We start from the raw sequence: 24,604 nt of genomic DNA on the forward strand, positions 1-24,604 counted from the left end.
AGTCCTGATACATAAAATAGCAGTACAGCAGCACCCAGATTCAGAATTTCAGTTATTTATTAATAAAGCTTAGTTAAAGTCTGACTCACAGAGCTGGACAGCACTGTATGCTCAACACATATCTAGCTGAAAAAGCTCCAAGGGAACCAACACTAATCAAGTTCTTCAGGTAACCAGTATACACTGTACAGATTACACAATTGTCTTTAACACTTACAAAGGTATGACATAAAGAAATAGTTAAAAAATACACTCACACATATACACGATTGAGAGCAAATGAACTTGTAAAGGGATATCTTGGCTTGTCTCATTTAGTCACTAAACTGGAAGCTCTGAGGCCAAGGTTCCTGCATGTGATAGCTGTGTCTCCTCATGATCCTGCTATGACTCAGTTCATGATAGCTAATAAATGTCTTGAGGTGATATGTTGGTGCAGGCAGGTGTTCCTTAGCCTAACCCTGAAACTGACTGTAATTTCTTTAGAATCTGATAGGGAAGCAAGGACAAGATTAAGGTCAAGGGCCTTCACTTTCATTCTCAACTGTAGTGTCAGAAAAATAGGATTTTGTACATGGACAGAAGATAAGGAAGGAAAAGTGAGCCTGTGCAATCACAAAAATAAGCTCCAAATGGATTTTGTGTCCCACATTCATCTCAGAGTGTAAAGATAAAACACTAAGATAAATGCATTTGAACACTCAGAAACCTATTTCTTCTTAAATCCAAACTAGTTACTAAAACTTTACATGGTGTATTTTTCACGTTCTCCTTATAATTGACATCAGGTTGGATTCTCTGCAGAGGGTTAAGTATTTCCTTCTTTAAAAAAAAAAAAATGCCAATCTAATTATTGTCCAAGGCAATGAATTTTCCACTGCTGTAATCACCCATTAGAGTCTTGAACTTTTTCTGATTATAAGCATTCTAAAATAATCTAATGATAGTAATAAAACTCCCCCCCCCCACCCACTCTATTTTATGGAACAACTCAAGCAAAGGATTAAAGACAAAAGTATCTCTGATATATTTTATATATAGTAAGAAGGCAAATATACTTGAGGAAAAAAGCAGCTGTGGGGTGGGATCAGTGATTAGAGATGAGGCCAGACAAACAATGAGGGGCCAGAATGTACAAGTCTCATATGTCATTGAGGGGCTTTAGACTTTATATTGAATTTAATGAAAAGAAACTCCATGGATTAGGTTTCCAGTAAAACAGTGATATGTCATGATATTATCTGAAAGTTTTAAATGGTCACCTGTTGACTGAAAGAACAGAGTATGACATGACAATGTTGAAATAAGAGAAACCAGTTATATGACTATTGCAGTCATCAAAGTACAAGATAATTGCTAGACATATCAGTAAAGCCAGTGAAAAGTGATAGGATTTTGGATATATTTTAAATCTATTGCTAATAATATATCTTGATGGATTCATTATGGGGGACTAAAAAGAAAGAGATCTTGCCAATAATTTTTCTGTGAGAAACTAAGACTTGTCACCAACCAAGAAGGAAAACCCTATAGGTATAACGTGATCACTGACCTAGAGCCAGACATCTTAGAATGTGAAGTCAAGTGGGCCTTAGAAAGCATCACTACGAACAAAGCTAGTGGAGGTGATGGAATTCCAGTTGAGCTATTTCAAATCTTGAAAGATGATGCTGTGAAAGTGCTGCACTCAATATGCCAGCAAGTTTGGAAAACTCAGCAGTGGTCACAGGACTGGAAAAAGTCAGTCTTCATTCCAATCCCAAAGAAAGACAATGCCAAAGATGCTCAAACTACTGCACAATTGCACTCATCTCACATGCGAGTAAAGTCATGCTCAAAATTCTCCAAGCCAGGCTTCAGCAATATGTGAACCGTGAACTCCCAGATGTTCAAGCAGGTTTTAGAAAAGGCAGAGGAACCAGAGATCAAATTGCCAACATCCTCTGGATCATGGAGAAAGCAAGAGAGTTCCAGAAAAACATCTATTTCTGCTTCATTGACTATGCCAAAGCCTTTGACTGTGTCAATCACAATAAACTGTGGAACATTCTGAAAGAGATGGGAATACCAGACCACCTGACCTGCCTCTTGAGGAGCTTGTATGCAGTTCAGGAAGCAACAGTCAGAACTCTACATGAAACAACAGACTGGTTCCAAATAGGAAAAGGTGTACGTCAAGGTTGTATATTGTCACCGTGCTTATTTAACTTATATGCAGAGTACATCATGAGGAATGCTGGGCTGGAAGAAGCACAAGCTGGAATCAAGATTGCTGGGAGAAATATCAGTAACCTCAGATATGCAGATGACACCATCCTTATGGCAGAAAGTGAAGAGGAACTCAAAAGCCTCTTGATGAAAGTGAAAGAGGAGAGTGAAAACGTTGGCTTGAAGCTCAACATTCAGAATAAAAAGATCATGGCATCTGGTCCCATCACTTCATGGGAAATAGATGGGGAAACAGTGGAAACTGTGTCAGACTTTATTTTTGGGGGCTCCAAAATCACTGCGGATGCTGATTGCAGCCAGGAAATTAAAAGATGCTTACTTCTTGGAAGGAAAGTTATGACCAACCTAGATAGTATATTAAAAAGCAGAGACATTACTTTTCCAACAAAGGTCCGTCTAGTCAAGGCTATGGTTTTTCCAGTGGTCGTATATGGATGTGAGAGTTGGCCTGTGAAGAAAGCTGATCACCAAAGAATTGATGCTTTTGAACTGTGGTGCTGGAGAAGACTCTTGAGAGTCCTTTGGACTGCAAGGAGATCTAACCAGTCCATTCTATTCCGATGTTCATCGCAGCACTGTTTATAATAGCCAGGACATGGAAGCAACCTAGATGTCCATCTGCAGACGAATGGATAAGAAAGCTTTGATACATATACACAATGGAGTATTACTCAGTCATTAAAAAGAATGCATTTGAATCAGTTCTAATGAGGTGGATGAAACTAGAGCCTATTATATAGAGTGAAGTAAGCCAGAAAAATACCAAAAAAAACACCAATACAGTATACTAACGCATATAAATGGAATTTATTTTTTATTTATTTTTTTATGGCTTTTCAAAGTCTTCTATTGTGTCGCTTATGATCATTTAACTTTATTTTTTTATATTATGCATAATTTTTATTACCTCCTTTCCTCCCATCTTATTTTTTTTATTTTTTTATTTTATTGGAGGCAAATTACCTTACATTAATATATTGGTTGGTTTTGCCATACATTGACATGAATCCGCCCCGGGTGTATATGTGTTCCCCCTCTTGAACCCCTCTCCCACCTCCCTCTTCCCTATATCTTCCCTCCAGTTCATCCCCGTGCACCAGCCCCAAGCATCCTGCATCATGCGTCGAACCTGGACTGGTGATTTATTTCACATATGATAATATACATGCTACAATGCCATTCTCCCAAATCATCCCACCTTCACCCTTTCCCACAGAGTCCCAAAGACTGTTCTATACACCTATGTCTCTTTTGCAGTCTCGTATACAGGGTTAAGGATGCCACCTTTCTAAATTCCATATATATGCGTTAGTATACTGTATTGATGTTTTTCTTTCTGGCTTACTTCACTCTGTATAATAGGCTCCAATTTCATCCACCTCATTAGAACTGATTCAAATGCATTCTTTTTGATGGCTGAAAAATACTCCATTGTGTATATGTACCAAAGCTTTATATGGAATTTAGAAAGATGGAAATGATAACCCTGTATACGAGACAGCAAAAGAGACACAGATGTATAGAACAGTCTTTGGGACTCTGTGGGAGAGAGTGAGGGTGGGATGATTTGGGAGAATGGCACTGAAACATGTATATCATCATATGTGAAACGAATCGCCAGTTCAGGGTCGATGCATGTTACAGGATGCTAGGGGCTGGTGTGCGGGGATGACCCAGAGGGAAGATAAGGGGAGGAGGGAGGTGGGAGGGGGGTTCAGGAATGGGAACTCATGTACACCTGGGGCGGATTCATGTCAATGTATGGCAAATCCAACCAATATATTGTAAAATAATTCAGTTCAGTCCAGTTCAGTCGCTCAGTCGTGTCCGACTCTCCGCGACCCCATGAATCACAGCACGCCAAGCCTCCAATAAATAAAAAAATAAAAATAAAAAAAGTTAAAAAATAAATAAACTCAACTTACGGAAAAAAAAAAAAATAAAGGAGATCAATCCTGGGTGTTCATTGGAAGGACTGATGCTAAAGCTGAAACTCCAATTTTTTGGCCACCTCATGTGACGAGTTGACTCACTGGAAAAGACTCTGATGCTGGGAAGGATTGGGGGCAGGAAGAGAAGGGGACGACAGAGAATGAGATGGCTGGATGGCATCACCGACTTGATGGACATGAGTTTGGGTGAACTCCGGGAGTTGGTGATGGACAGGGAGGCCTGGCATGCTGTGATTCATGGGGTCGCAGAGTCAGACACGACTGAGCGACTGAACTGAACGGAACTGATAACAGTTTTGAAGAATGGGGAATATGTTGGGCATGTGAGTTTGAGATATCTGTTAGACATTCAAGTGGAACTTTCAAGAAAGCAGTTATATGTACATTTACGGAGTTAGAGTGCAGTCTGGACTGGAAAAAATAAAGGGGAATCATTGGAACATAGATGATAGTAAAGCCATGAGACTAAATGAAATCACAGAGTGTAGTTAAGTAAAGAAGTCCAAGGACTATGGTGGTTTTAGGAGAATAAAGGAACAGCAAATGAGATGGAAAAGGAGAAAGAAGTGAGCTAAGGATACCAACAGTGTGTGATGGTATCCTGAAAGGCAAGTGAAGAATGTGTACTAAAAGGAAGTTATCAGCTATGTCAGAAATTGCTGATGGAAAAATTAAGAGGACAGTTTTTAAGTTGACGAATGGGTATACTTTTACAGATGTTGTTGATGACATTGATGACAGCAGTTTTATTGGAGTGACAGAAGTGAAAGTCTGATTATACTGCGTTTAAAGAGAATGGGAGTAAGAGAAATGGAAACAATGAACAGAAGAAAAATAAAGAAATAGCACAACAGATAACAGGGAAAGTAGAGCTAGAAAAAATATATGTATATATTAAGATGGAAGATATAATATGACTGCATGTTTATGAAATGGAAAAGGTTAAGAAAAGACTGGTGTAGGAGAGGGGAGAGCTGGAACAATGTGCTTGTTTAGCTCAGAACAGATGAGATCTGGTATTAACTTCAGATAAGTCTATGAGTAGGTCACTTATAGTAACAAGTCAGAAGGTGTGTTAAGTGCAGATGCCAAAAAGTAGGTATCTCTAGTGATGGGAGTCAGTGCATTTTTTTCTGATTAATTCAGTGTTTTCAGCCATGTAGAAAGTAAAATCACTAGTTGTGAGTGAGGATGGCTAAAAAAATGCTACTTTGAGAGAGATAACAAGATGTGAAATAGATTTCAAGGACAGTAAATTGACTGGAAATTTATAATACAACTGGATGATAACATTACAGCAAAACTGAGGTTTATGGTCATGAATTTAAAGTGAAATCAGTCAGCATGGTTATTTGCTTTCTTCCAGTCAGGTTCAGTTACACAGGTGGAGGGACAAAATAGGAATAAGAGTTGGATCTAATTAGGGTTGTGACTTTGCCAGTAGAATATGAAGGAACAAGTGGATGGCTAGGGGGTTGAGGTACCATATAGTGAAGTGAGTAAATGATAGACTATAATACTAAAGACAAATAAAGAGGAAAGTGAACACATCAAGGATGTCTACTAAATCTGGGGAAATCTGGGAGTATAAATCGGTATAATGTCCTGGTGGTTTGCAGGGGTGGAAATACTAGAGGTAATAAGAGGTACTAGAGGTGATAAACTAGAAACTAGGAGGTAGTGGGCACAGAGGGCTTCAAAAAACTGAGATGATGAAGGACTTGCCATGATTACCAATGGCACAGTCTAGATGCTAAAGAATGCTGATTGGTGTGAATTGGTGAGGTTTGGTAGAGAAATTAAAAGGCGAAGTTATAAAATTTACCTAAAAGTATATAGAATTTGCCAAGAATTAAAACAGAAGTAGTATTGGTGAGACAGAGCCACAGTCAAGGAAAAAGAGGAAGGAGTGACCTGGGTTTCAGTAGATGATAACAAATAAAGAGTAGTGGACAAAATAATCTGATGGCACGAGCTATAAAGCTGAATATTTTTAGGGATAGATGAAGAATTGTTTGCATGCAGCAGCAAGGAGGATGAAGAAAATTGACCCAAACCTAGGGCCAGTGGTAGGAAAACTGTTAGGGAAAATCTATTTTCATTTGAGAGGTCTACAAGGTAATCAGGGCAGGCCAGGTATTCTTTACCAAGAAGCTGTTGAGATCTGTGAAAGATTAAGTTGAGTATGTAGGGAGTTTTGCACACAGTAGATTGTGAATTATAGGGGCACAGTGGAAAACTGAAAAAAAAAAAAAAAAGACAAAATGAGAGCCTTTGTGATGATTACAGTTCCATGGTGATGAGTGGAAATGAAAGGACATAATACTACAGGTACTGGGATAAGTACTGGCAGATTAAAGACAGATTAAAGGTGAGGGGAAGAGTGGATTTCTGACACTCTAATTCCTAATGAATGGTATAGAAGGCACAGGATAGGAGCTACAGAAATTCAGGCAGATTAAAGACAGATTAAAGGTGAGGGGAAGAGTGGATTTCTGACACTCTAATTTAATTCCTAATGAATGGTGTAGAAGGCACAGGGTAGGAGCTACAGAAATTCAGGCCCAAGACTTTTCTTGAAAATGTTAGCAACATGAGATCCTTTGTCCCTGAATTTGAAGTAGTGAGAATTTGGAAGTCAATAGGATCATTGGGCAAGACCCAAAATGAAGTTATCTCAGCCAATAAATCCTTACTTGTTTAAGGCATTTAAAGATATTACGGTCAATAGAAAATGAAAGAGGCCTGAAGTGTACAACTTGAAATGTTTTTTCAATGGATTCCTCAGCCATTTCAGACCTAATTTTTTTTTTTTTTTTAAGATGTGATTCAAAGTAAAAAAAAAAAAAAAATTGCATTCTTCTGATCATACTCCTTCCAAATGCCGGTTATATTTGTAACTGATTCATAATAGTAGTCCTCTGGGAAACTTGAGCTTCAGGTCTAATTGTAGCCTCTCTAAAGGTAATGATAAATAATAATAATAATAAAATTTTCAAAATTAAAAAATGAAAAATAATTTTAAAAGATAAAAAATAAAGGCAATGATGTATTTCTATCAGTTAGTTTACAATTATTTGCTAATCAGTTGTATTCACATACAATGATGGGAATCCCTACAGGATATGAACCATCTGAATATCTTCATAGTTCAGCATAATGACTGGCCTATATTGGATTTTTAGCAAATATTTATCCAATATGTAAATAAAACTACATTTCCAGTGACTGAGTCTATGAAAAAGACCATGAAACTAGCATTAATACTCGACTCTGAAAAAAAATACCAAGAAAACAACTTTAAGTAATAACTGACCCATGAAACAGTCTTTGAGCATGCTTTCATATAAAACAAGTACTTTTATATAATGTTTTCATATATCTTTCTTTCCTGGCCCCTCTTTTGAAAGACATCATATTACCTTCCTCACACCTAACTTTAGTTCCTTTTCACATAGCTTTCATCACCTAACTGTGAAGGTGACAAAAGGATATTGGAGTAAATAATTCTTTGTGTTCATACAAAATAGTTGACCTTAACTCAACCTTAAATATGCTCTATCAGACTATTATTTTCTTTATGTAGTCCAGATTAACCTACTGCACACACCACAAAAGTGTAAAGTTCATTTTATTCTATTCTCCTGCCCTTTGTCTGTTCACCTCACTGCAACTTCTCAGTCTTAGCTTTATCAGGTTTAATATCTGTTTTATTGTATGAATCAATATTTCCCTACAAAGCCTTCGTTTAGACATTATTTCATTCACAGCTCCTTGTCTAGTCTATCAATTGTGACTGAATTAATAGCATACAGTCTGCTTTGTATTAATAAATTAGATCTTTACAGAGGTACATGTAAACTAATTATAGTTCTTGCTATTGTTCAGCTGCTCAGTCGTGTCTGACTCTGCAGCACACCAGATGTCCCTGTCTTTCACTGTCTCCCGGAGTTTGCTCTAACTCGGGTCCATTGACAATGATGTCATCCAACAATCTCATCCTCTGTCATTTCCTTCTCCTCCTGCCTTGAATCTTTCCCAGCATTAGGGTCTTTTCCAGTGAGTCACCTCTTTATATCAGGTGGATAAAGTATTGGAGCTTCAGCATGAGTACTTCCAATGAATATTTAGGGTTGATTTCCTTAGGATTGATTGGTTTGATCTCCTTGCTCTCTAGGGGATTCTTAAGAGTCTATTCCAGCACCACAGTGTGAAAATATCAATTCTTTCGTGCTCAGCCTTCTTTACAGTCCAACTCTCACATCCATAATTTAATACTTTGGAAATATTTATACGGGCTTTGGGAAGTATTTCTCACAGAAAATATTACATGTCCAAAATAAATAAATAAATAAAAGACAACTAAAAATGTAAAAACTATTGAAGGATAAAGGAAATACACATTGGTGAACTAAATAAACTTTGGGAGAAAAATACAATAATCAAAGAGAAAAAAAATCAAGAAATATAGTTTAGCCCAAAAACAAACAAAAATAATCTGATGCAATAAAGCTTGTCTCAATATCTAGATTTAAAAAGAAAGAGTGCTATTTCTTTCAAAGGGATTATTTAATTATTTCTATTTGAGCAACGAAGATGTGTTAACAATTTAAAAATCCAATCTATTTTGTATATGTGTGCAACTTTTGACCCATGATTTTTTCAAATTAATTTTTATTGGAGCATATTTGATGTACAATGTTGTTAGTTTCAGGTATACAGGAAAGTGAATCAGTTATACATAAATATATATTTACTCTTTTTTACATTATTTCCCCATATTGGTCATTACAGAGTATTAAGCAGAGTTTTCTGTGCTATACAGCAGGTTCTTATTAGTTATCTATCTTATATGTGGCTCAGATGGTAAAGAATTCACCTGAAATGCTGAAGACCTGGATTTGATCCCTGGGTTGGAAAGATCTCCTGGAGGAGGGCATGGCAACACACTCCCGTACTCTTGCCTAGGCAGGAGAATCCCCATGGTCAGTGGAGCCTAGTGGGCTAAAGTCTATGAGGTCGCAAAGAGTCGGACACAACTGAGTGACTGAGCACACATCTCATATGTATATAGTAGTATATATGTTAACCCCCATCTCCCAATTTTTTCCCTGATTTTGGGGGTTGTAAAATCCAGTGCAATGTATAAACTAGAAAAATAGCAATTCTAGTTTGAGAGATAATGCTGAATGTAATTCAGTAGCATTTGTCTCAAATTCAGGGTCCTAAAAGATATAAACTGTTAACACTGGAAAAGCCACATTATCTTTGCTGGTTAACCCACACAGACCTTCCTAACGCAGACTGACATGGTGAAAGATACCTTTAGTTTCATCCCAAAGAGTTCCCCGGCCCCTTACCAGACCATTCAAAAAAGAAGCACACCACTACACTGATGTGGATTTACCCAATGAGAAGAATGGTTGAGTTCTGTTCATAGAGAATTTGATAAAACTGAATTTCCTTCAAGGAAAAAAATTTTTTTTTTCTTTTACATTTCTCAGCACAGAAGTCTTCATCTTGCTCTTTGCTTACACAGACATCAGGATTTTAATTTCAGAATTGTGATGGGCCTCAAGTGATACTATGTATATATTCTCCCTTCATCCCTCCCATTTTCCTCCCTTTCTTTATACATAAATATGAAATATCCAATATGCTTTTTTAACTGTGAATTTTTATTAAGATCTGTTCTAGTGCCTATATAATGCCTGCTTACTCTCTAAAATCATGTGGTAAATACAGCTTCCTTAATTGGTATCTCACAGATAAGAATTTATTGGGGGATATAAAAAATGGCAGGAGTAACCACCTGATAGAATTTGGAATTTGAAGAGAAAGTAATTGGAACCTTCAAAACAAAAGTCAAAAGCATTAATACAGCTGAGGTATATTTAGTTACTTGGAGACTATCATAGTCTTTGTAAAGCAAAGCAAAGTAAAAGGAAATTTACTGTCAAGGAGAGAATGAGAAGGCAAAGCAGTTTAACATAATTTGACATTCTCAAAATATTAAACAAAATTTTATATATGATGACAAATCATATAGTAAAAAATAAAGAAATGATGAAATAGGATTGGCTGACCAGAGATGTGCAATAATAAACAAAAAAAGAAAGATTTTGAAATTCAGATAGCTAATAAATTTCAAGTTTAAGCCTAAACTTGAAGGAATAAAAATGTAAAAGCTAAAAAAGTTTAAGATGCAGGGACAGTATAAAAGGAAGAGAAAAAAATGTATAAGAAAGGAAAAATTACTGAGAAAATGGGAGGGAGAGAGTACCTTTCTCCTATAAACCTTTCTCCCATATCTGGAGACTTTCTCAGGCTGCAGCCATTCTTTACTGACTCCTCAGGAGCTATTCTCTATGAACATTGAGTCCAGATATTTGGAACTCTGTATTACAGTATATCCTGACCCTTCTCCTATAGTTCCCAGGTATAGTGAATAATTTTCTTAATTTATACAATATTGTATCTGGAGTAAAAGGCTCGTTTAATATGTATAAACATCTCGGCTTCCTGGTTTTCAAAGCCATAGCACCTGTTGAGGTCCTGCTTTCTGTCCTTTAGAACCTTCTTATAGGTTTATCAAACACAATACAACTGTGATAAGTGAAATAATAAATGGATACATGGAATATTGCCTGTCATATTAGTAAACAAAGGATGCCACAGTCATCATAGACGGAAGCCAAGGTGAGTTGGTGAGCCCTGAGGAAATTCAGAAAGGAAAAGAATACGTGCCATTTGGCAGTCATCAAACTTTAGCCACTCCCTACAGTGAGCCCCGAGGAAACTCAAGATGTGAAAATATAGGATACTGGCCCTAGACAGGTAAAGTGCATATCAAAAGGCATGATTTCAGTGAGCCCAGACTCTTGCATATTCCCTTAAATAGAAATGTACTGAATTCCTAATTTGAGATTTCAGGTTTTCTTTAACAGTAATCTTTGTTCTTACTATCTTCCCTTTGTTGCAAAACTCCTATATATCCTAGTTGTCCCTCCTCCCCATCTTCTTAGAGCAGTTCTCTCAGGGTTACTTGAGATGCTGCCACCAAAAAATATATAACTCTCAACTTTCAGGCTGTGAATAATTTCTCAGCTGACAACTGCAACACTTATTTGGTGAGTAATCAATTTTCTGATTGTTCTATTATATCATGTATAGCAAAAACTTCTAGTTGGTACCAAATATCCATTATCTGTTTCTTTCAAATCTAAGTTCACTGAAGCAATGTTTGCACAATGGAAAAACTGCATCTTTCAATCTTTTGTACAGTTGAGGTTGGTTGTGTGTTAAAATTCTGGCCAATGGCACAGAGACACAAATTTACAGATTAAGCTTCTGGAAAGTTCCTAAAGAAGGTGGTTGACTTGCTTGGTAGAGATATCTTATTCTTCCTCCACTTAGAATATAGATGTGACATTTGGAGCTGCGGCAATCATCTATGACTGCTGGCCTACCTTGAGGATTATAGGCAAGTGACATGAAGGCAGAAGGGAAATGCAGGAGTCTGGGGTACAGATCAGGCATGCCCTGAATTCACCTTACCTGCTATGGAACATCTATCTCACTGGACATTTTTTACAAGAGAAAATGAATTACCATCTTTCTCTACCAGACTTTTTCAAGATACGTTTGTCACAGCCAAATTCAATTCCTAACTGACACAACAGGAGTGAGCAAGGCAATACTAAGTATACAAATATGTAAAAAGGATGGAATCATAGGAGTCAGGAGCTAGGTCATTCAATTACACTAGTCAAGACACACACTTGGTTTTGGGGGATGGATCGTTTCTAACTTTAGAGATTTTGAAAATTTATGGAGTGGAGAAGCGTAAGAAAAACACAATTAAGCCACAGGAATACAGAATCTAAATCGAATGGAGAGGTAAAGCTAAAAACTGAGAGGACGTAGGGAATTTTACAATATAATATCTAAGCATTTGCTCAGAGTGCAAACTGCAAAGCACTGATTGTGTTACTAAAAATGGTGGTTAGGATTTCTCTCCCAGAGGCTGTCCAAATTGGGAAGATAGCAATCAGCCTAGATGAGTTTGGGTTCAAACCAGCCTAAAGGCAAATGGATGCACTGGATGACCTCTGAAAGTCCCTTTTGGCCCTATTATCTTACATTTCTGTTTCACACTGAGAAAAAGTTATTGCCGCTTCTCTATTTGTAGTTACAATCACTGAGAACTTTTCATCCCTTTTGCATTTTGCAGATATTTCTAGTAAATAAAAAACAAAACTAAAAAGAGCAAATTAGGTAGAATGCAGGAGTGAACCTTCTTGATTAAGAGCACACTGTCTGAGGTCAATATTTCCGGCATATAGTGAAGTACACATCTTGAGTTATTCTGCACAGCCCCATGCAGTTCTGCACTTCATCATTCTGTTTCCTGTGTTTGTCTTCTCTGCCCAGTTGATTGTGTCCTTGTCAGGAAATGATTTAGCTAGAAGTTAAATGTAAGTTTGGGTGTGTGCTCAGTTGCTCAGTCATGTCCTACTCTTTGTGACCCCATGGACTGTAGCCCACAAGGCTCCTCTGTCCATGGAATTGTCCAGGCAAGAATACTTGAGAGGGTTGCCATTTCCTACTTCAGGGGATCTTCCCCACCCAGGGACTGAACTCGTGTCTCTTTCATTTCATCTCTTGTGTTGGAAAGCAGATTCTTTACCACCGCACCACCATAAGTTTGTTTAGTTGCTTTCAGTCTCTTAGGGGTATAAGACACATATATAGGGGAAAAAAAAAAAAAAGATGAATTAAACTAAGACATATGTGACTGAAAAATTACCCTGAAAAGGTAAGTTATACTGTGTTAGGACAGATTACTAGGCTCTGATCACAAATATACTTGAAAGTGAAAGTTGCTCAGGCTTGCCCAAATTCTCCTGGCCAGAATACTGGGGTGGGTAGCCATTTCCTTCTCCAAGGGATCTTCCCAACCCAGGGATCAAACCCAGGTCTCCCATACTGAAGAAGGATTCTTTACCAGCTGAGCCACCAGGGAAGCCCAAGAATACTGGAGCGGCTAGCCTATCCCTTCTCCAGAGGATCTTCCTGACCCAGGAATCAAACCGGGGTCTCCTGCATTGCAGGCGGATTCTTTTCATTATGCTTAATTAGTTTAAATGAGTAGAATCCTAATCTGATTTATAAGAAAAGAAATGGACGTTATTTGGGAGTAAGACACACAACTCAATTTGCCACGATTCCCTGGTAGCTCAGTTGGTAAGAATCCACTCCTGCAATACAAAAGACGCCGGTTTGTCTCCTGGGTTGAGAAGATCCACTGGAGAAGGGATAGTCTACCCACTCCCAGTATTCTTGGGCTTCCCTGGTGGCTCAACTGGTAAAGAATCCACCTGCAATGCAGGGGGCCTGCCCCTGGTGAAGGGAATGGCTAGCCACTCCAGTATTCTGGCCAGGAGAATTCCATGGACTACACAGTTCATGGGGTCACAAAGAGTCAGACACAACTGAGCAACTTTCCCTTTTTTTCACAGCACTCAAAGTATATGACAAGTAAAAACATTGTATTACACTGGTTTTAACAAACAGGAACAAGTGGACCACAACATAGGTGGAATGCATAAAGATATATTATATATATATATATATATATTTTACAATTTCCTAAAATAAGCATTTCAACTAGATGCCCAATAGACACAGGCCAAGGAAATGTAATAGAATATATATTCACATGCCTATATTAATATTTCTATGTGTATTTATAGGTAATAAATTTATATATAATTTGTGTATAATATTTACATATTTTATAGAAACTACTTAGATTTGAGCATTTTATACATATTAATATATCTCTCCAAATTTCTTAGAGATATCTTAAGTAATATTTAATTTGGCTAACTAAAAATTAGACTATTTAGGTTCTCTGTGCTTCTGTTCTGAGAATATGGGATAAATCTCAAAGCTGTTTATTGAACTGTATAGATTTTTTTCTTGGTACTCTTGGTTTCACACCTGTAGTGTGAATGAGAACACATCACAGGTTTCAGCTAATGGAACTGAAAGTGCACTTTGGGGCTTGTCCTTCCCATTCTCCTTGGATCTAACACTCAAGCTTGGCTCTGGTCACACTGACCTAACTCAGAAGCCCTGTGATCAGAGTGATCTCATTTTGGTTGGCATCTTATGGTTTCTACAACCACAGCAGGTTGTCTGCCCTGGTGTACAATCCCTTGTGTCATAGAGAGGTCTCATTTGAAATAAAACTTCAAATTCCATGCTTTCTCTGAATCAAAAACTGATTGGGAAGCTAGAATGCAAATTCTCCATTAGTGTAAATAAAACAGTGTGTTTTTTTCCCCTACAAAGATTAATGTTTACGGAGTTTATTGTGTCACAACTCAAATATACAAATCGATGCAGAAAAGTCTGGAGAAACTTAAAATACAAATGTGTATCTCTCTATATCTTCACATGAGTAAAATATAAATAATAGACTTGATTATGGACTGATTATGGGGAGTTCTGAAGTCACAATTCTCATGGCTATTTTGTTTCTCTCAATGTTGTTTTAAAATTGAGATATTCAGTTGTCATGATATTAATACCTATGTAATTCCATGGAATAGAGTTATCTATATAAGTGATAACAATGGATCAAAGAAAAGGCAATTGAAATAGTTCTGCAATTTTGAACAGATTAGAAATTCAGAATTGAAAATATTGGCTGTAAAATGTGAAAATCTCTTTCTATAGAATTCTGTAAGATTTATCAAAATTTCAGATTGAATTTAACACGTCTCAAATCTTCTGTTTATTAATTACTTCTCGTGAAAGGCACAGTGTTGATTTTTACTTCAAAATGTAATTTTTCTCCACTGAATGACTTTGAAAAGTTTCTTCTTTTTCCTACCAGATTCCACTATGAAAATAAAATTCTTAAAGAGTTTTCTTAAAAAACTTTCTATTTGTAATATTACAAAACTAAAGAGTTAAAATGAACTTCTGCATTTCCTTTCCACATTCCTCATCAAATGAAAGTACCAATTTTCTCAAGGGAATAGAGCTAAGAGTGGAATTGAGACATTCAATTCTGCAAACTTTTTACATGGTTTTTCCACTTGTTCACTCAGCACGTTTTTTTTTCCTGCTCAATCAATTAATAAAACTGACAGGGAACAAATAGTTAGTTCAAAATGGTTTTCAGTAGATTTTCTACAAGCCATTTTGCTGCTTAAAGAACAGGTCAGAAAAGGATGCTGAAGCATAACAGTTTCATGCATCTCTCTGAATTGATGTGTTAAGGCCCACTAGTCAAAACTGCAAATGAAAACTCAAGGTCACAGTATTTAAACTACTCTCAAACTGTGTGACTCCTGAGGATGCCATTCAACCTTAGCTACCTGCTTTAATTCCTTACTTTTTTAAGTATCAAGCTGCTTGTGTCAAAAACCAAATAATGAATCATAGGGGATTTGGCCTTACATTTGAGGCTGAGTAGAGAACTGAGTGACAGTTTGTTGTAATTCATACTTTTGAATAATACTGAAACAGTCATATATTTCCCAAAGTTAACATACAAGAGGATAAAACTTAGGCATCAACTAATGTAGTATTTTGGTAGCTTGCTAAAGATGGGATTTCAGTTGCTTAGTGTCGTTGAGTACAGTTTCCCAGTAACTAGTTCTTATCTAAAAATAATTCACCTTATATGGCTCCCAAAGTCATCTATTTTGACTTTTCCTTATATGAAATTCATCAAAGTGACACATTAAAGAATAATACTTAACACGCCTTGTTTTAGAAACTGATCAATGTGAATGGATAGATGACTGCATAGCTCAAAATTTCATGATTATAAAAATGAATTTTAACCTTTGAAAAATAAGTTACATAGCTAGTAATACATATACGCAACAAGCTAATCTTCATGTTTAACTGTAAAACAGCAGTATATAACATCCTTATAATATTGTTGAGAATATATCCTGGTGTCATTTTTCATAGTCTTTCTCTCTTCAGTTTTATGAAATGCATTTTAAGTGGGTCATACAATATCCCTGGGCTTCCCTGGTGGCTCAGAGGTACAGAATCTACGTGCCAATTCAGGAGACGCCAGTTCGATCCCTGTTTCAGAAAGATCCCCTGGAGAAGGAAATGGCAACCCACTCCAGTATACTTGTCTGGTAAACCCCATGAACAGAGGAGCCTGGCAGGCTACAGTCCATGGAATCATAAAAGAGTCAAACACAACTTGGCAACTAAACAACAACAACTATCACCATATACTTATTCAAACATAACCACTCCAGGTCTGGACTAAGTATTTCTTCAGCTTTAAGTTCATCTCTCTCCACTCACAACTTTATGCTTCAAACTTAGCAAATAGCATAGAACTGTCTTGAGTGTACGATGATGACTTACATGCGTCTCTGTCCATATAGTTCCTGACTTTTGAAATGTTCTTCCTTCCTTCATTTGCCTACTGAACTCCTAGAGTGAGATGCAGATCAATTCTCTTTGGAAAATTTCCTGCATCCTCTAAAGCAGAATTAGATGCTCCTCACTTTATTCTTCCTCAGCCATTTTTACCTTCCTCCATTAAGATATGTGAATTCCATGAAGGTAGAAAATAGGATTTTCTATATCCCTAGGGTTTCGGCAAGCATCTGGAATACTATCAATGCTCAATAAACATTTACTGAAGTTAATACATGAATTTAATATAGGGAAAGCTTTACTGTGTTTCTACTGGTACATTTATAATACCCATTTTGGCCTCATACCCTTTATTGTTTCTTACAGATTATTTTTTGTTTTCTATCATATCAGGAAAAAGATGGTGAGGGAAATATCCAGATAAATGATGAGTCCCAGTGTGCATGAATATTCATATAAATTAACAATTCCAAAATTGGTGGGGACTCTTACCAGCTCTTTTCTGTGGTAGAGAGATTACTGAGAGTGGGAAACCTGATTCTTCCTATGGTTTCATGAGGCCTTCAGTCTAAGAGGCTGTTATATTTGAGACACAGGTATAACAGGAGTTCTTTGAGTCAAGTTGTAAAGCTGTCTGTCAAGCAACTGCCATTTCTTCTATAGATATTCAGTTCAGTTCAGTCACTCAGTCGTGTCTGACTCTTTGTGACCCCATGAATCACAGCACGCCAGGCCTCCCTGTCCATCACCAACTCCCGGAGTTCACTCAAACTCATGTCCTTCGAGTCAGTGATGCCATCCACCCATCTCATTCTCTGTCGTCCCCTTCTCCTCCTGCCCCCAATCGCTCCCAGCATCAGAGTCTTTTCCAGTGAGTCAACTCTTCGAATGAGGTGGCCAAAGTATTGGAGCTTCAGCTTTAGCATCAGTCCTTCCAGTGAACACCCAGGACTGATCTCCTTTATAAATACTTTATTGGGTGTGAGTTGTGGATCCGTGTTTGACTTGCATATATTTCAATAGAATAAAATCACCTAAAACTAGAGTACAATTTAATAACAACTGAAGGTCCATAATGCACCAGGATTATCACCACAGAAAAGATTTGGTCAAAAAATATTAAAATAGTTTGTTAGTTTGAAACTATTTGAAGAAGAGAGATAGATACAGAATTTGAGATGATATTTTAATAAAGAGTATCTTTGTTAAAAAAAAAAAAGAAATGCTAAAAAAATAAAATAAAATAAACCCAGGTCAGAGGATTTTGGAATCAAAAAAAATAATAAAATTTAAAAAAATAAACTAGATCCTTCAACGTTAGATCATTTTAAGCTATTAGGTCTATACACTACTTTTTTCTATTTTACAAAAATAATACTAACATTAATCAAACATGTAAGTCCACTACAAAAGGATTCATTTCCAAAAAATAATCTTAGAATATACTGAACCAAATGACTTAGTGATTTTCCCCCACAGGTGTCTAGTTAGCTAGTTAACTATCTCTAGAAGTCAACATATGCAAACAAACAGCTGAAAGTTGAAATCCAATTTTCTTTAGCAGGATTAGTTTATAATTATATCTGATAAATCAGTGTTGAAAAGTATCTTTCTAATTAAGCTGAATTTTAAAAACTAAAACTGAAAAATAAATATATATACTTATGTATGTGCATATATATGTGTACCTATGTATTTGCATGTATATACATATGTGTACACACATCTATATATATATATAATATATATAATTAGAATAGTCTGTACAAAGTATACTATCCTAATTTCTTATAGGTGTCATTAATATCTACAGCAATCTTGCAGAGGAATAATACACTTGTAGATCTGTTCTTTCTAAGAACTGTTCCTTTGATTCAAAGAAGCATTCATTTGGCCCTTAAAACCAACCAATGTTAAGGATCATAGCCTTTCACTGAACTAACTCAATTAATTAAGCTAAGCTCTTTGGGAGAAATGCTTACACTTAAGATAGATTTGAGATTTTCTGATTACCTTAACACAAGCCAATACAAAGAAAAGAATATAGCAGGATCTACTCCTAAGTTGTGGGCTTCCCTTGTGCCTCGGCTGGTAAAGAATCTGCCTGCGATGCAGGAGACCCTGGGTTGGGAAGTTCCCCTGGAGAAGGGAAAGGCTACCCACTCCAGTATTCTGGCTTAGAGAATTCTATGGATTGTATAATTCATAGGGTCGCAAAGAGTCAGACAGGACTGAGCGACTTTCACTCTTAAGTTGTAGGATCTTTAGTAATCAAATGTGGTCTGAGCACACAAACCCAGGTCCTTCTGGCTAATTCCAGTTTGCTTGTGTTCTAGTTCAACCAATGTTTTAGGTGACTGAGTACACACTGTGAAGTTTCCCTCCACACGTGTCAAGCTTTATGTTGCTGACAGATACACTTTTCATAACACTGCTTGCAATTTTCACTCTTCTCCATACCTCTGTTATTGGATTCTGCATGCGGAAATTCTGTTCTGTATGTAGCATGGTGAACTCATTTTAATTTAGAAAGAGACTGGCAATACTTTTCAACAGGAACTTTTAAAATGGAAATAGAAGAGTCATTCATACAATAAAATGAAAGCAAAAACAACAAAATGCACCAAATGCATTTGTTTTCTTTATCAAATTCACTAACTTCATTCTTTCCTTCCTTTCCTTTTAGTTGTTTTTGTTTACTCACTAAGTCATGTCCAACTGTTTGGCAACCCATTGACTATAGTCCACCAAGTTCCTCTGTCCATGGGATTTCCCAGGCAAGGATACTGGAGCAGGTTGCCATTTTCTTCTCCAGGGGATCTTCCCAATCCAGGGATTGAACTCGAGTCTCCTCCATTGGCAGGTAGACTCTTTACTACTGAGCTACCAGGGAAGCCCCTTTTGGCAGCTACAAGCTATCCTTGTGCTACTTGGAAGTCAGTGCTGTAATGACTAATGAAGTATCACAGCAAGATAAAATATTTCCTTTCCGGAAAAATGAGAACAGAGTCATGAATTTGAGTTAAGGATTAATTCCTAATTATTTTATTATATTTATTAAATTTAATATTGTCAAATCTATTAATTTTAATTAATTGAGCTAGATTAATTCCTTTTTGGAATATTTAGAATATATTAGATTCACACAAGAAGTTTTAAGGATGACTAATTTTCCTATGGTGAATCATTATAGATAATAAGGTTTGCCATTTATCCTGGTCCATTTTGAGAAAGCCTCTAGTTTGTAAATCACATTCAGGATTTTTTGGCATCTTTTCATAAAAATTTAGTTTTATGAAGAGCAATATGAAAGAAAAATGAATAAAATTTTAAATATGAGTTGGTATCTAAATTAAATACATTAAAATAAATACATTACCATTACTAGCATTTAAAATAAATACATTAGGTTAGATTATGGGTAAAGAAAAATGCAATTGCATATATAAGGAAATTTATATTCCAATTGGCAAGTAAAATAATTAAATGGAATTTTAAAATTTCTTCATATGCATTATTTCAAGAAGTTAGATAATACTTAAGAGAATCTTATTCTTCTTTTGATTCCTGATAGAACACACTAAATGACTATATTATACACTGAGAATCATGTAGGAACAGGTTTAGTATAGAAAGATCAGAAAAGAATAGTACATGTGTCTATGTATGCATACTTGTGTCTGGGTAGGGAGCTTTTCAGATGTCATAGTTTCATTCCCTAATTAGTTTTAATAGACTCTTTACACACTTTATCCCCTTGAATTTCAAAGGACATTGAAATGTTTACTGGAAAGCAATCACAATCACTTCTTCCAGGGCCACAGAAGATAGACTCCCTTTTCACAGTGACTGGAAGAGTTCTCAGATTCTTTTAATAGAGTAAGAGCAGATAGGGCCACAGAGACTGTCCGTCCCATGAGCATTTAAATAAACGACCATTTTGCGATTGTGAATAAAAAGAGGGTTTCTCTTCTTCTCAGCTTCTTTAAATATTAACAAAAGGAATTACCTTAAGGACAGTAAATATTAAAAGTGTTTTGATACACCTCAGTTCATTTGGTCTCTGTTAGTTGAATTTGTTCACTTCTTCATATGATTGTGAGGAATATTGTGGAAATATCCTGTATTGAAGGGCTTCCCTGGTGGCGCAGGGGTAAAGAACCCCCTTGCCAATGCAGTAATGTGGGTTTGATCCCTTGGTCAGGAATATCCCCTGGAGAAAGAAAGAGCAATCCACTCCAGTATTCTTGCCTGGGAGATCCCACGGATGGAGGAGTCTAGTGGGCCACAGTCCAAAGGGTTGCAAAGAGTAGTTGGGGTCACAAATTATTTGGCAACTAAACAACAGCGTCCTGTATTGAGAGGCATCATACTGTATCTATATAATGTGTTTTCATTGTTCATGCAATTTAGATAGTGACATTACCACCCATATTAAATACTATGTAGGAAGATGTGAATTTTTTTTAATACAATGTGGTGATTTTGAACTTTCCTATTGTAAAATTTTTATAAGCACATTCCTATGTACAGCTACACCCATATACAAAAGTCCACTTTTCTTTCTTTAAATGAAGCTAAATTATGTAAATTAAAACATCAGTGCTATAGAAAATCATTAATAATAGATATCTTTTCATTTTCAAATTGATTTTTCTAGGAAACCATTCAGAAAACAATTCAGTTGATACAAAAGCATTCCCAAGACCAAACCATCACCTCCAAATTGTTAAACTTTTCTCCTTATTAATTTTCACAAGGGTCAAAAATATATTATAAGAATACTCAGGATCTTTTATGAGGAAAAGGAAACATATCCATCTTTGAATCATATCTTAGGCTTTGTAATTATTTAGAGTATATGCTCTGCTGCTGCTCCTGCTAAGTTGCTTCATTCGTGTCCGACCCTGTGCGACCCCATAGACAGCAGCCCACCAGGCTCCTCTGTCTCTGGGATTCTCCAGGCAAGAATATTGGAGTGGGTTGCCAATTCCTTCTCCAGAATATGTGCTCAGAATGCAACAAAAAGAAAGCAATGGAGATAAAATTGATTTAGACAGAATTTTTCTACAAAGGAAAGCATTTCTAAAAATTAACGCAGTGTTTAAATTAATCAGATTTATTTCTTTATTTTATGTCTCTAGTAAGTAAAAAAGTCCTTAGAGACTTGATGCTAATTAGGTTCTTAATTAACCCATGAGAAAACATCTCTTCATTGACTGTGACTCAAAATCAGGAGGAAGGCTGAAGGTGGGAAATTACACTCAATTCTCATGATCTATTTTTGCCTACAATCATCTTTTCTAAACACAAACCACATACATATGATAAAACTGGTCTTCCTTCTATCTGGTGATAGAGTCCAGGGCACTTTACCTGAACAAGCAGACAAACATGCTCCTAATTTTCTTTTCTCAAAGCAGAATATTTTGTTAAACCGCTGACTCTGGAATCACAGTATCACTCAGTCATCTTGATCCTACCATTCTATGTCATTGTGCAAGGCCATGGAAGCAGAAGAAAATCCCTCTACTAAGGTAAATAACAGGTAGAGATCCAAATATACTTTCCTTATTTCTAAGTCTACCACAGATCATGAATTATTTAGGTATTTTAGAATACTTTATTTGGTTAAATTTAGAAATATTAAAAAGGCCAAAGTGGTACAATCAGTGCCCTACTGGCAAATTAAAAATAAAAAAAGATTGCTACTTGTGATAAAGATGTGAAACTTGAAACAGCTGGAAACTTGAAATAGAACAGGAAAAGATAGAAGTGTAAGCAACTGTATCCCCTAAATTTCAGTCTGAATTATATGGTATTTTTTCCAAGAATCAACATATATCTAATGCCATTTCATTTTTGTACTGATATTTTGTTTTTAGTTGATCCTTTGTTTTACTGTTAACATTATATATATATATATATATCCCTGTCTCCATTAAATCACAACTCTAGATTTTATTAGAAAACTCATTTATATTTTCATATGATCCATGTCATTGAAATATGTTTAAGATATTCAAATTTGCATAATCACCTCTGAGAAAGTATTTGGCAATGTGATGATTTTCAGTCTTTAAAGAAACTTTGTCACACATGTCTATCTGGAATTTTGTTTTAAATGTAATAAAAAACTCGAATTAAAACTAAGGAGGACAGAATTAGGTTCTAGAAAATACAGTTTATTTCTGAAAAGAAAATTAAACTCTAACTTCTATTACTTTGTAATTCACTAATTTACCTTCTATTAACATAATCTTTAAAACTATACAATCATAAAAAGGAATACCTGTTACAGTCTTTAAATAAAAGTAAAATTTCTTATTTTTGTTATACATATGTTCATAACTGAAACTAAGAATCCACTGGCTTCTTATGTGACCCTGCTAGAGTTCAAGGCTAAGAAAGGAAACACGACCAAACAAGAAAGACCTTTAACTTCTCAGTCTGAATCTGTCCACAGAGCCAGAGTAACTGGACTTTACATTAGAAAGGAGGAAAAGACCTAGCAACCTACTTGATCTATGCTTTCTCAACATCCTTTCCACTTTGAATTACCTTTCTAAACTAAGATTCACTCTTTCTCTAATGTATCTCTCCATCTCCGGTTTTGAGTCCAGATTATTTCAGTCCAAATGTGGGAAAATGGCAGTCAGTAAGTTTTGTCAGGTCTCCAGACAAGTTGTGTTAAGCCTGTGCATTGCTCACCATGAAATATTTAAAAAGCAGTAGCTAAGTTTGAACACTTTATACACATAAAGAAGTGGAGCTCTTCCTGAAAAACTGGAACTTTTGGTGACCGAGGACCTTTCCAAAATGGCATCAATTTAGTGAATCTGTCCAGATACCAGATAAGCATCTCCAGCTTTCTATGGTTCTTTCTACTCCTTAATGTTTTACTGAATCCAAAATGAAGGACAGGTTGCTCTGACAGTTTCAGTAAATATATTGTTACATTCAACATGCCTGAATATGACTTAGAGACTTCTGATTCAGTGGGTTCTTTCTCTATTTCAAGTTGAAAACAGATTCACTTGACTGATAACTTGATTCTGTTTCCACATCAGGATCCTTACCTTAATCCTCAACTTTTTCCTGTTTCTTTGTCTAACATTTTATCCCTGCTTCCCAAACCAATTAACTTTTTATAAGCTTTAAGATCTAGTTACACCCATCATGAGTATATAGGTAAACGCTTGACCACTAAAGAATGTAGAATTTCAAAAAAAAAGGAAAATTATAGAAAGTTAATAGTATAACTTCATGGAAATAATATTAAGGGTACACTACTCATGATACATTCTATTAAAATATTTGGTTGCAGGGGTTTTACTTCAAATAATCTTAGTGTAAGTAACAGTTCAGAGGGAACATGTTTTTATGCATGGTATCAATCGTACTGTGACAAAGACTTCTCATTTATCCTTTGCTCAAAAGCACTCCTTGCTAGGAAATATATGATTGTTTAAGAGCCCAACTTAAAAGTCTAAATTTGTGTGTGTGTTTTACTTCTCATAGCATTTTTCAATAAAGCACAATAGTCACAGCTTTGAAATGCATATTGAATGTCTCTGGCAATAAAACTCATGCTTTCTCAATAACTGATACAGCTGGGGTTGAAAGACAAGACAGGTTATAGGTTCTCTTTGAACTTTCAATAAAACCATGAAAAATTCAGTATTTCAGTTGCATTTTTCTGCAAATGGACTCACCACGGCAGTGTACTCCTTCATCATATCCATCTAAACAGTCCAGGACACCATTGCACAGTTGGGATAAATGAATACATTTGTTGGCACCAAGGCAAGCAATGTGATTCCAGGGGCACTTGATTTCTACCTCCTCAGGACCTGGAAAAATTGTAGGAAGGAACACAGTGATTTGGGTTAGCTTAAGTTTTTCAACACCAGAACTATTAAGGACAATAAATTGCTAGCATAAGTTTATAAAACAAAACAATGAAAAATCCTACCAGAGAGCAGCACTGATTA

General features: G+C 36.1%; 1 protein-coding gene across 1 annotated transcript in view; it reads right to left on the reverse strand.

Moving 5' to 3' along the window:
* Positions 1 to 24,604, reverse strand: part of LRP1B (LDL receptor related protein 1B) — a 2,241,805-nt gene that overhangs the window by 1,463,911 nt on the left and 753,290 nt on the right. The window contains exon 3 of the mRNA XM_088842364.1: positions 24,326 to 24,463. Coding sequence (XP_088698490.1) covers positions 24,326 to 24,463 — 138 coding nt within the window. The remainder of the gene's footprint in view (positions 1 to 24,325; positions 24,464 to 24,604) is intronic.

The sequence above is a fragment of the Moschus berezovskii genome, chromosome 2 (assembly GCF_049115385.1).
Source record: "Moschus berezovskii isolate FMDL1 chromosome 2, NW_MosBer_1.0, whole genome shotgun sequence".
Classification (NCBI taxonomy): Eukaryota; Metazoa; Chordata; class Mammalia; order Artiodactyla; family Moschidae; genus Moschus; species Moschus berezovskii.